This window comes from Fistularia commersonii, chromosome 12 (genome assembly GCF_037954325.1).
Source record: "Fistularia commersonii isolate RoL2024-O1a breed Wild chromosome 12, RoL_Fcom_v1.0, whole genome shotgun sequence".
NCBI classification, from domain to species: domain Eukaryota; kingdom Metazoa; phylum Chordata; class Actinopteri; order Syngnathiformes; family Fistulariidae; genus Fistularia; species Fistularia commersonii.
In genome coordinates, this window is record NC_141295.1 from 9,960,461 (window position 1) to 9,973,233 (window position 12,773).

General features: G+C 37.7%; 2 protein-coding genes across 5 annotated transcripts; one reads left to right on the forward strand and one right to left on the reverse strand.

The window, feature by feature from the left end:
• Positions 1–219: 219 nt before the first annotated feature.
• gtf2e2 (general transcription factor IIE, polypeptide 2, beta) lies at positions 220–11,249 on the reverse strand. The gene is made up of 8 exons (XM_086156948.1): positions 11,112–11,249; positions 9,946–10,106; positions 3,983–4,065; positions 3,714–3,821; positions 3,051–3,233; positions 2,821–2,914; positions 1,030–1,145; positions 220–869 (listed from the first exon to the last, which is right to left on the reverse strand). The coding sequence occupies exons 2-8, from the start codon at positions 10,103–10,105 to the stop codon at positions 750–752; spliced, it is 864 nt and encodes a 287-aa protein (XP_086013074.1). The 5' UTR covers position 10,106; positions 11,112–11,249; the 3' UTR covers positions 220–749.
• smim18 (small integral membrane protein 18) lies at positions 946–8,956 on the forward strand. Of its 4 annotated transcripts, none has more exons than XM_086156951.1 (2): positions 946–1,080; positions 7,888–8,956. In XM_086156951.1, the coding sequence occupies exon 2, from the start codon at positions 7,893–7,895 to the stop codon at positions 8,214–8,216; it is 324 nt and encodes a 107-aa protein (XP_086013077.1). In that variant the 5' UTR covers positions 946–1,080; positions 7,888–7,892; the 3' UTR covers positions 8,217–8,956. The 4 variants fall into 4 exon arrangements, with proteins under 4 accessions (XP_086013077.1, XP_086013076.1, XP_086013078.1 ...); XM_086156950.1 differs by lacking the exon at positions 946–1,080 and adding an exon at positions 5,563–5,696; XM_086156952.1 differs by lacking the exon at positions 946–1,080 and adding an exon at positions 5,579–5,696 and having other exon boundaries at positions 7,891–8,956.
• Positions 11,250–12,773: the final 1,524 nt, after the last annotated feature.

A 12,773-nucleotide genomic window follows, 5' to 3' on the forward strand; every position in this document is an offset into this window, starting at 1 on the left:
CATGTCCCATGCAATGATCACATAACTGTTACAGGTAATTTCGCAACTGCATTAGAACCGGGGCATTCTAATATGTATTTAAACTATAAAATAAAGTTACATTTGGAGTGATTTTCCAACAAATAGCAGTTTTAATGCAAAACCTGGAAGATCTAGTTTTTGCCAGCTTAATACACTTACGCCTGGCTACTGCAGTGGAAATGAGGAAATAACGCAACATCACTGGAACATTGTAATTTATTAAAAGTAAATAAACAGTTGCATTTAAAGCCATTACGGTATGGTATTCAAAGTATTGTGGGGGAAAAAAAATATTCATGCTGATCGAATTGTCAGTGATGCACAACAAAAGCCCTTCTTCAATTTGGACTGAAAGGCTGGATAGTTACCCAGATTTGAGGAGTATCCCCCAGAACAAATTGCAAAACCGAGTAAAATTAATCTAATTACTCAATCCGTTTCTTTACAATAAGTATGCAGCATTTTCTTGTCAAGGGTATTCTATTTTATTGGTCTTAATACTTAGCCCCCGAAAATGTTTGTCATTTAAAAAAAGGATTCCAAAACGTGGTTGCTATTCACTATGAAATACAAGAGATCACTCAGGACTGATGAAGGAAAAAGAAGCTAGTTGGTTCACGAACTGCCATTTAGTCTGTCAATTCTGTAGTCAGTCTACAGAATTGTATCCATTTCCAGCCCTGAATTACAGACTCCATTCCAACAGGCATGAAGCAGGGATGGAAATGTCACTTTTTCACAGGCACACCATCTGTATAATCCTCAAGGACTCCTGCCAAGTGGTTGTTGTGAGTCTTGAAATGCCTTTTTCTCTGCCCACCTTGCTTCTTTCTCTTTTGGACTGGGAGCTGCAATAAGCACAGATGGATTCAAAACTGACTTAATACTGTTATTATAGCAAGTTGTTGTCTGTATCTTTATTTCTAGATGGATTTGTCAGGACGGACCATAACATTTTGGGGAGTTACAAGTCAAAATCAAGCAGAATGCAGAACACAAAAAACTGACCACTTTCTTTGGTCCCGTTTCTTGCATGGAAGATATTCCCTGCTTCTTCAGGTACTCTTCAATTTTATCTTCATCAATGGAGTCGACAGGGACACTTCGCCACAGTTTCTGAAATTCTATAATTGAAAAATATTTTGAAAGCCAAAAATTCATTGATAGGCGAACTACTAAAAAGTGTAACCATTTCTGCTAAAATGCACTCACAGGCCAATTAAAGTATATTTGCTCATGAATGCAAATTTCCCAATCAGCTAATGATATGGCTGCAACTCAGTGCACTTAGGTATGTGGACAGTCAAGTCCGCCTGTAGAGGAAACTGTATTGATTTAACTTTACAATTGTATCAGATGGGTGGTGACTGAGTAAATGAGAAATTTCCATATTCTGGGGTTTTCTTGAGCACAACTATCCCAAGGGTGGGTTGTAGGTCTCTAGGACAAAATACCTTTTCAATGTAAGCGGTCAGAATGGCCAAAGATGCAAGAAAGGCAACAATTATTCAAACTACTTTCCCCAACCAATGTATGCAGAAGACCATCTCTGAACACACAATATAATGAACCTCACAATTGGTTGGAAAACCATTGGCTGGTCTGTGTGTGTTGTGTTGTGATTTCTGCTATGATATGGCAACAGAGTCAGATTTAGGCATAAAACAACATGAAAGTACTTGCTTATCCTGCCTCCTTTGACCTGTTCAGGGGCCACTGGTGGGAATATTGGTAGTCTATTAGCCCATAAGCATCATTTAAATGACTGGCCAACCAGACTATTGTTGCGGAGTATGTTCATCCCATAGTCATACTACAGTGTCCCCATCTTCGAATTGCTATTATCACCAAAATAGGGTTAGTAGCAGAGCTAATATAATCAAGTGTGTTCTTGAACATGCTAATAAGGTCACTGTAACCAAGTGGCCTCCACAGGCATCAGATCTCAATCCAACAGCAAATGTTTCCATTTCATGGATGTTGCAGGAAAAACAATTTGATACAGTTCCATATGAACCAAAAATCTAGGGGAGTTTTTGCAGTAACTTGTTTCCTCACTACAGAGAATTTAGGCAGTTCTTGGAGCAAAAAGAAGTCCACCCACAGACTAGAAAGGAATACCTAATAAAGTGGCTGATGACTGTACATAGATTTGGCACTGAAGAGGCTTGGGTACAATTTAAATTTTTATAAACACCTTGCCATCTTCACTAGAATTCAGAGCCATTTCTACTGGATGCATTTGCAGAATCCCAGTATCATTACTCAAAGTGTCGGTTTAACAAATTATGAGGAACGATGTTGAGGCTCCCAGCTCGTTACTAATCACTGGTTACTGATTAATATTTTCTACCATGTGCCAATCTGCAGTATTTGCGCCTTTACTAAATTTCTGACTTATGTGGCCAACTGACAAAGGTCTGTTAATAGTAGACACAAATCATGTTGAGAATACATCTGTTGCTGAGCACCTAAATGACATTTTACAAAGCAAATTCCTTTTAAAACATCCCCAAACACCCAGGTTCCCTACAAGGCAGCTATCATGTGCACCAATCTTCTGTGTGACTAACTTAACACCTAGTAGACTATCTTTGTAGTTATAACAAGCAAGTTAGTTTTAAAATGTGTCTTTTCAAAGGGGAGTTCAGCTAATGTGAATGGTCAACATGGGCTATGCTCTTTGTTTATTGACAGTTACCTTTTTAACAATAATGAAAAGAATTTTTGAAAGTCAAAATGGGAAATAAAAAATATGCATATTTATTAGAGTGACAGACAACACTGACCAATGCTCACCTTCATCCACCACAAACTGGCAGTGTTTGTCATTGTAAAATAGGATCTTCTTTTTATCTGGTCTTGTCACAAATATAATCTGATCCCCCAGAGCCTGTAGGAGATCAGTGTTATTATTGGTTATTTATTGGTTTATGGTTTAGTCATCACAAGTGATAGATGATTAAGGATCGGATTATTCAAGGGTACGATGGGGGAAAAAAAAAACAACTGTTTTTGCTTGGTGATACCTTGATGGCTTTTGCTGAGTTCGGCAGTCCTTCCTCCACATCGTCCAGCAGCACACCTCCCAGACCCAGCTGGTCATGTTTGTCCAAAAGTCTCAGTAAAGCTTTTTTGTCCTTAAGGTTATATTTTGGCTTAAAGCCATATGTTCCATCCCGGACCTCAATTTTTGGGTTGTTGACCAAAGCCTGAGATAGGCAGTGACAGATGAGTGAAGAGTTTGTAAGTCTTATACTTATTAGATCTGCTCAAAAAGAAATCTGTTTTTGATTTTGACAATCATGTTTCTCCAAATGACCAAACATCAGTGAACTATATGAAGTCTATTAAGCCCTTGAGGAATGTCAAATCTTTTAATATGATAGTCATGTGTGTGTAAACACACACACACACACACACACACACAATACTGATATTTTTTTTCTTTAATTTACTGTGGTGTGTGTTTTTTTCTTTTGATTAGTGAATTTTAGATCTCTATTTTACAATCTCCTCTGTTGATGGTATATCTTTTCTGTGTTGCAATATAAGAAAGTCCTATGTCAGACAACGAAATACTTGGCTGAGAAATCACATTTGGTAATAACAGTAAGGTATACAAAAAATAACAAAATTTTTCCGACAAGCATATAACCAGTAATCTGATACCAAAGAGAGAAACAACAAACCTCAGTCATGAGCCACTGCTTTTGTTTCATGCTGATATCAAGAAGTTTGGTCTCATCCAGAATCTCCTCTAGGGTCAGGAAGTGTGTATCTCCATTCTGATGTCTTGTCTGTAGGGGTCAAAAATTGTCACTTTTAAAGGGTTTATCCTAATCTCCAGTGGTACTGTGCTAATTAAAAAACTAACAAAAAGGCTACATTCAACTTGCTAATCAAAAACAGGTCTAAAAAGACTTGCTTTTGAAAGGTTGTATTGTTCCCACAGACTCACCTTCATATAATTGACTATCTTTGCAAGGCAGCCAAACTTGTACCCAGAGCTGGTCTTAATATTGAAATTGCCATTGCCAGAATCTGTGGGAGGTAGAGAAGTAGGGGTAATCAGAAAAAAAAAAGATTAAATGTCAAGCAGAGTTTTTAATACACAACAAAATTATTCTGTGTTTCAGTATTTTTTGCTCGGATTTGTCAAGATTTGCAAACAACTCAACTTAGCACCCATTAAAAACCTAGTTGTTTTTTTTTAAGTTTCTTTAGGTTTTATTTTTTAAACACAATATAAAATTATGAAAACAGACAATCAACCACATACACTGTATGGTCAAAAGTATTCGCTCACCCACCCAAATAATCGGGATCATGTGTTCTATGGCCACAGGTGTATAAAATCAAGCACCTAGACATGCAGACTGTTTTTTGCAAACATTTATGAAAGAATGGGTTGCTCTCAGGAGCTCAATGAATTCCAGCGTGGACCTGTGATAAGGATGCCACCTGTGCAACATATCCAGTTGTGAAATTTCCCCGCTCATGAACACTCCACAGTCAACTGTCAGCTGTATTATAATAACATGGAAGTGTTTGGGTATGACAGCAACTCTGCCACCAAGTGGTAGGTCACATAAACTGATGGTCAGCGGATGCTGAGGGACATGAAGGGGTCGCTAACTTTCAGAAGTCAATCGCTACAGACCTCCAAACTTCATGTAGCCTTCAGATTAGCTCAGGAACAGTGCACATAGAGCTTCATAGAATGGGTTTGCATGGCTGAGCAGATGCATCCAAGCCACACTTCACCGAGAGCAATGGAAAGCGTTTGATGCAGTGGTGTAAAGCATGCTGCCACTGGACCCTAGAGCAGTGGAGTCAGATTCTCTGGAGTGACAAATTGTGCTTTTCCATCTGGCAATCTGATGGATGACTCTGGGCTTCTTAGCCAATATCAGTGTGTAATCCCACAAAAGCGCTTCTGGAAGAATGGTCAAAATTTCCCATAAACACACTCTTGAACCTTGTGGACAGCCTTCCCAGAACAGTTAAAGCTGTTATGGTTACAAGGGGTGGACCAACGTCATATTGAACCCTATGGATTCGTAATGGGATCTCACTTAAGTTCATATGCGAGTCAAGGCAGGTGAGCGAATACTTTTAGCCATATAGTGTATATCCTAAAATGCCATAAAGCATTATCTTGCAAAAGTGTCTAGGCAGGTCAGCCGGACCCCATTCCCTGCTGGAGTCTAGTAATGTTGCTTCCAACAGAGACTGTCTTGAGATTTGGCCAAAACTCATTTGGATCAAAGCTGAAGGCAGACTCAAATTCATGAATGATTTATATGGGGGGGCGGGAGCTGCTGCTGCTGCTACTGCTCTGAACTGCTTTGTGGGCAGGACACAAAAATGGTGGCAGGCCAGTTAACAAATGGTGCAGAGGCAGGGCTAAGATAACAGCCAATAATGGGCGGGATGGTACGCTGTTCAGTTGACATAGTTGAGACATGAAAAGCTGCAAGGAGTGGTGGAAGAAGCGACCAGGCGCCCGTGTGATGGCTGAACGCGCATGAGTGTGTTACGGAGAAAAATAGGCTGGGGAGTTAACACAGGGGAGGGACAGAACAGAGGACAGAGTAATAGGTGGGGCACCAAAGAAAGGATCTGCGCTATCTGCTGACTTGCATGCTCTTGCAGCTGAGACACATTCAAAGGTGAGTTTCCAGATTTTTTTTTTTCCCCCAAAAAAGAACCTTAGAATAATGTGGTCAAGATGAACAGATCATCACAACATTAACTACAGGCTCGTGCTATTCCAGTCTCTGTGTGACTGAGGGTAATATGTGAGTCATCCAGCATTAATTAAATCATACATCACTAAATTTGGTCTGTGCGTTAACAGAGCCTAGTCTTTCAGCAAGAGATAAACATGTTGTAATTCACCATAGATAAAAAAGATCTATGTGAGACACTTTGCCAAGAACTAACATGGAGTATAATGTTTCATGTTATGAAAGAAGCATAAACATCCCTTTTCCCCAAGTGTGTGCTCAGGTTGTTCGTTTGCAGAATTGCATGACTCAGTGCAAACTGAAGATCTCAACCGGGACAAATCAGCGACAATTGACATCTGTGTTGGTGTATTAGTCCAGAGAGACATCTACTATGAGCCCAGAAAACAATATCTGGCCCAACAACACACTTGAGGGAGGTGGGGTGGGGCTCACTATGAGTGATTCTGTAGGGAACCAATTCAATCCCAGGATTTGCAAATTACTGAAAGAGGTTGTCATGGCAATGAAGAGAAATATGTCTGAAATGAGCCTAGTGTGAAAAGAAGGGAGAACAGGGAAATGTAAAAATCAAAACAGAATACTAAACATATATGATCTGTACACACTATAAATAGATGTTCTCCTGTCTGCTTCGATTAACCAATTGCCATCTCACAGAAAATGTTGTTTTACTTGTGTCACCCCCTCAACTGCTTGACTTTCCTCCAGCACGAACAAGCAGACATCATATCAGAACTTTATCCTCTCCAAATTTTGGGTATTGTGCCAGAGATGACACTATCAACAAGAGCAGTGCACGTTGCAATTCTCATCACGATGTGTGTAGAATCATCCTTGTCATCATCGTCCATGTGACATCACAGCATTCGGCCTCATATTACCTTTTCACGATGCACGTTTACGTGTAATTGGGGAGGCCTTTCACAGCGCTCAGAATGTGACATCACGCTCTTTTTTTACAACACCCTCATGTGATGTCATGGGTTCCCTGTTATTTTCTCCCTTTATCCTTATGCATTCATGCAGATAGGCATTTGTTGATTTATAGAAATATTATTATTAATAACAATAAGTATGATTAATATTGAATATTAATTAAATATTAATAGAGGCCTGTCTTTTACACTGACCCTGACCAGACATGGACGGATACTGCATTCCACTCTGACATAGCACCTTTAAAACTTCCACTTTGCTGGACTTTTCTGGAGTCATAGTAAGATACAGGCTTAACTAATGAGGCTTAACTAATTTGATTTTCTGTAATTGTATATCTATTCAATTCAACACAGTGCTGTAACAGTATTCTTCTCCTTTCCGGTTTTCCCTTCAGGGGTCGCTGCAGCGAATCACCCTTCTCCATCTTGCCCTATTCTCTGTATCCGCATCTCTCACACCAACTACTTTCATATCCTCTTTCACTAAGTCTATAAATCTCTTTGGTCTTCCTGTAGACCTCCTGCCTGCCAATGTCTATTTTATTCATTTTATATGTCTTCACAACAACATTGTCAGGTGTTGTGGAAAGGGTTGCAAACCATGAATGAGTAAAACATATTGATACAAAAATAATCTTTGCAGTGCAAAGACAGCACTGGTTTTCTAAGAACAACCAATAATATGAAAACAATTTCACTAATTGTGGCTCTGAATCATAACCAAGATTAAGATTATCCAGACTTTGGCTATAATGGAACTTTTCTGAATATTTAATCAAGATGATATCAGATAACTTTCCATTTTAGATGAAGAGTAGGTTGCATCAGTATTTTACTCTGATTATAGATCGGAAATGTATGAGAAATATCAAATCCTATTGTTTTACTTTAGCATGCATGGACCAATAAAAAAACATCTGTAAGAATGTTCTCTTCTATTACTAACAACAATTTAATATAATAAAATCATGGTAATTGGTTGGCACCCTGGTTTAGGATAATTGGTCTCAGGTAAAACTAATTAGAGTTGCCATGCAGGCTATGGGAATGTGAACATTTCATTTAGCCACATTTCTATGGAGAGAGTATCTGTTTCTTGATACTTCTTATTCTATTGGATCAAATGCCTTTTACTTGACAATATTCTGTTTTTCTCTGTTATTTCTAACCAGAAGCCATGACCAACGTCACAAGCAGTATAAGCCCAAGTATACTACCATGGCACCCAGAGGCAGTTCCTCTTTCCCAAGTTTCCTTGCAGGTCCAGGAGATCTACCCCTTTCATGATGGCTGGAATGTGGCCTGCTTTGTCATCCTCCTGCTCTTCATCCTCACTGTCCTGTCTCTGGCTGCTTTAGCTGTGCTCTATGAACTACTGGGCTGTGGCTGCTGTGCCAAAGACAACCCACATCCACAGCTACAGGATGGGGGACAAGGAAGCTGCAGCAAGCTAATGACAAGTATTTGCAAGGAGCCAGGATGCAACACTGAGCTGGTATAGGGGCAGCGAGGATTATGCCAAGGAAGATGATGATTGGATTTTAAAGATGAACTGAGCAATACCAGAGTACTGAACTGTTTCGTCTATTTGGAGGGGGGATGCGGACACACTGTACATCTTGATAGCTAGTCACTGATGTGGAGCGTCCAGTTTTTCACAATCCCTCAGAAGGAACTTTTCACACAATGACATTAACTATGACATATCAGACACGGCAAAACCTCAAAGCCATATTTCCAAGAGACACAACATGCTCATAATAAAAATTATAGAGCAAGCAGAGACATTTTTCAAGAAAATTAATGCTGTGGCAGACTAGGTTCACTGCAGTGTTTCTGTTTGTTTTCTCTTATTATGTGAAACTGCAGGCTAAACCAAAAAGCATAAACAATCACACAATCAATGAGCTGAAAAAACTTAATGACTTAAAAATTATTTATTTTTCAATAAATTGTAGTGTTTCCTGCGCACATGACCTGCAGGGTGCAAAGGATCCTCAAGTGATGTCAGTCCAGCCTTGCATACACTTGTTTTAAGAAAGGACATGATTAGATATTGCGTTTGTTAACACTTGGGTGTCTTTCTGTATTCTTAAGCCAGCTTTAGGTCAGTCTTGTGAACAGTATTTTTTTGGTTTTATTATTTTCTGCACAGTGATGTAATTCATTGTTATATTGCACACAATTTATGCTGTCATATGCCTTATTACGAATTGCCTAATAAAGTTGTTAATGAATTGAGATTGACTTTTTTTTTTAATTTTATTTTTTGTCTCTGACAGACCAACTGGAAATACATGAAAGGTTTTGCAATAGACAACCATAGGCTAGTAGGACTACAACTTAAAGTCCTTATTTGGTCAAATGCTTTATCTTGACGAAACAAAATTCATTTTTTCCAATGATTGCAAGGCCATAGTCTCAGTCAACAGTACTAAAAACCTTATATCTCACAAGACATGATGGGTTTGACAATGTTATGAAAATAAGACTTATCAGAAAATGTTGATAAATTAATGTTTGTATGGTTCATGGTCGTGACATCGTGACTCTTTATGACACTGGACACATTATCTGTACACTGGTGATACTGGTCACATTTAAGAGCAAATACTGAAACTGAAATGGGGAAAAAAGACTAACTTACAGTTATTTTTTGATTGTAAATAGAGCAAAAAAGCAAGGAACAAACTATCTCACACTAACCGTAAAGATGACATTGTGTTTTCTTCAAATCTGTGTATTCCATGAAAATCTATTTCAAATACCATTGAAACATTCATTTTCAGCTGCTCTATACCACAACACTAATTCTTTCAATACAAGACATTTTGAGATTTCAAAATGACACCACCTAATAAGATTTGCTGCTCAATATCCAATGCCATCATGTTGACTTTGCCAAAAAAAACACATAAGAAAAGTATTTCTTGAAGTAAAAAAATATAGAGAGATTTTTTTTGCTTGTTTTGGGTAGCAATGGAACATGTTTACATTGGTAGAATATTTTACATTTTTAAGGCGTTTGAAAACAATTTGAGCCTGCTCTCAAATTGCTATAATAATCAAGTGAATAATGAAAAACCTCATGACTATAAAAGGGGATATTCCCCTGGCAACAACCAAGGTTTACAGTTATTGAATGATGTTTCTTCTACATGACAAGCAGTGAGAAGTTATGCCGCAGTAAAACATGTAGCATTCACAATAAGGCCAAGTACTGTGCTTACCAGTACTTTGTTTTGATGCCGAGGACCCATCTTTGTCAACTTTGGGCTTCTTTTTCTTATGTGATCCAGACTCTGAGGCTGCTGGTCTCTTCTCTACGGCTGGAGTAGAAAGAGCTCTCTTTTTGAACAGTTCCCTCTCCCTTAATAGAGCTGGATCCATTCTGAGAGAGCAAAAGTGCATATAGTTATATATAGCAAATACTATTCTCATAAAATATAAACAATCCAAGTTAGTTCACATTGTCATTCCACATGTATCTATATTTAAATGATTTCAACTATTGAAAACATTCACAGAACTGATCTATTAAGCATCACAAGTAATGTGGATAAATTGACTAATGAGGAATTGTAGAATACAAAGATGGCAAGTGAGACATTGACTCATAAGCAGAATTATGGATGAAAAAGGCAACAGTAAAAGAATGACGAGACCCCACTAAACCAACTCCAGCTATCATATGGCTTTTGAGACAATATACAAAATCACATATGGCAGTTTCCTTAAGAAACACATCACCTTCTCTGGTAGCTTGTCAACTCCATAAAACAAGATCACCATATTATCAAACAGTGACACTTATATGTCGATGATTTAATTTATTTTCACTTATCTTTCGGCAATTATCTATTTTGCGTGAATTTAAAACAAACTGACAGTCAATCTGGGCTTTAAATCATGTGTGAACTAGTGATGGTTAAAATAATGAAACCTTGAACGGTAGAGTGATTTTTCATTCAAATACAAATTTGGTGAAGCTCTTCCTCCTTGAGAAACGTGATATTTTTCAGTAACGACAACTACGTTTGACACTGATGACTTAATTTAGCAATTAATTTCTGATATAAGAAACATTTGCCGATATCAAAGTCCAGGGAATTCCGAAATTAAGAACAATATAGAGAGACGTGGGCTTTCTACGCGTCGTGTAGAGTGGAATTTAGCTACTATGTGCTGATTTACAGCTAACAAGTTAGCCAATTGTGTTTAGCCTTCGTTTGTTGACATTCTCTTAGTTAAAAAACGCGTTTGAGTCGTCTAATTCATATCGCATTTGGGACTTTTTTGCTGGTTTGAGGTCACAATACAGCCGCGTAAACAGGTCACTCCGTCGGTTATTTAACATTTCAATCTATTTTCACATCAAGCCAATTATTTACGTTACCTGACACCGTTTCTGTTCTGTCCGTCAGTTGGTCCCGAACCAGTGTTTAAAAAGGCGAATTAAATCCAGAAGGAACACAATCCCCTCAACTACAAAGCAAGGAATAGTGTTCTCCTTCTATGTGCTGAAACGTTTATGTATTTCAACATAACTTAACTAACTTATTCTTGTTTTCAGGTGATGGTTTTACGGTTCCTGTTCGATTTATCGAATCTCGACAGCTAATCCTTAAAAGAGGGCGCCTGGGTTCTCTTCTTCTCTTTCCTTGTTTCTGGCCTATTGCCTTTATCGCCATCTACAGTCCATTAGAAAGTTGGCGACGTTAGATGCCAATAAAATAAAATAAAATAAAATAAAATAAAATAAAATAAAATAAAATAAAATAAAATAAAATAAATGATCTGCCATCGAGGATTCTCACCCCAGTTGTTTTGTTTGTTCTTATTTCACTTTTGTATTCGTGGTTTGTCCTCCAGTTTTAACAAATATTTCGTTGTCATATTTCATACAATGCAGATGCTGACCATCTGTGCAGATATTCAACATCTGTGCTGTGGAGAGAGTTTTTGAAAATGTCTTTCTGTAAAGATTAATAGTGTCTCATTTGAAGTGGTATAATAAAACCTGAATACAGATAATAGTTCTTCCTCTTTTATATTTCTTCCTTGACTCACTTTATTGTATAAAGCCCATGTTGTCACCAACCCATATTTCACTTTTCCCCAATTCTCTCAATCACCATTTTGCCCTACAATCCCATATCTGATCAATACACACACAAACCAAATCAACTACATCTTGTCTAGATCATCAATTCTAGATGGGCATTAGAAAAACTGAGACAGAAAAAAACATGTGATCCTTTCTGATTATCCTCATAGGATTTGAAAACAAAATAGCTATAAGTAATGTTTTTTTTAAAAACATCTTTTTTTAAAGCTCAACACAGGGTTTATTTTCATGTAATCCATATGTCAGTGGAAATATATATATTTAGTGGTCCATTATATTACACCCTTTCTATATTTTAGAAAGTTAAACCAGCATACCAAAAATGGCTTACACAATCCAAAGCCAACTATTACTCTCATAAAAGCTGTTATCATATCCATGTGTAAACCAACATTCTTACAGATTTTCATTTTGGACTGGATAACTGAAATGCATGAAAATACGCGGTCTAAACATGGCCTGACTAACCATACATGACATACAAGTTAAATTTCCTATTTAAGTGGTGCCTGGATGGTGGAAAGAGTTTCTAGATTTGATTTTGTCACCAAACTGTTTTAACTATCCCAGTGTGATAGTTGACAAGTTAACCTCTAAGCCCTACTGTAGACCATTTTTGAAATAAAGTATGCAATGCTAGATGAGCTCTTTTGTTAAAGATTAATCACCAGTCTCTTATATGGCAGTGCTTGGCAATCCTCTGTGGTTTATCTTCTCTGTCACTTGTGTGACGTTTGGTGTGTTTGTGTATGTGGATCTGCTGGGATTTCAATGTACTGCCCTTGATGTCATATACTGTTAAAAGAAGAAGAAAAAAAGTCTATTTATAGGCACAGAACACAAAAACATGCATACATTTTGCACGGATTCACACAATTTATAGATCAAATTAACAACTCTGAAATTCTTAGTTAATTATTCAGCAGGCCA

Coding starts and splice junctions, on each gene's coding strand:
- smim18 (XM_086156951.1), top strand. CDS start 7,893: ATGACCAACGTCACAAGCAGTATAAGCCCAAGTATACTACCATGGCAC.
- gtf2e2 (XM_086156948.1), bottom strand. CDS start 10,105: ATGGATCCAGCTCTATTAAGGGAGAGGGAACTGTTCAAAAAGAGAGCT. Junction 3,822..3,982: donor AGATAGTCAATTATATGAAG/GTGAGTCTGTGG, acceptor TGACCCCTACAG/ACAAGACATCAGAATGGAGA. Junction 3,234..3,713: donor AGCAGTGGCTCATGACTGAG/GTTTGTTGTTTC, acceptor TGCCTATCTCAG/GCTTTGGTCAACAACCCAAA.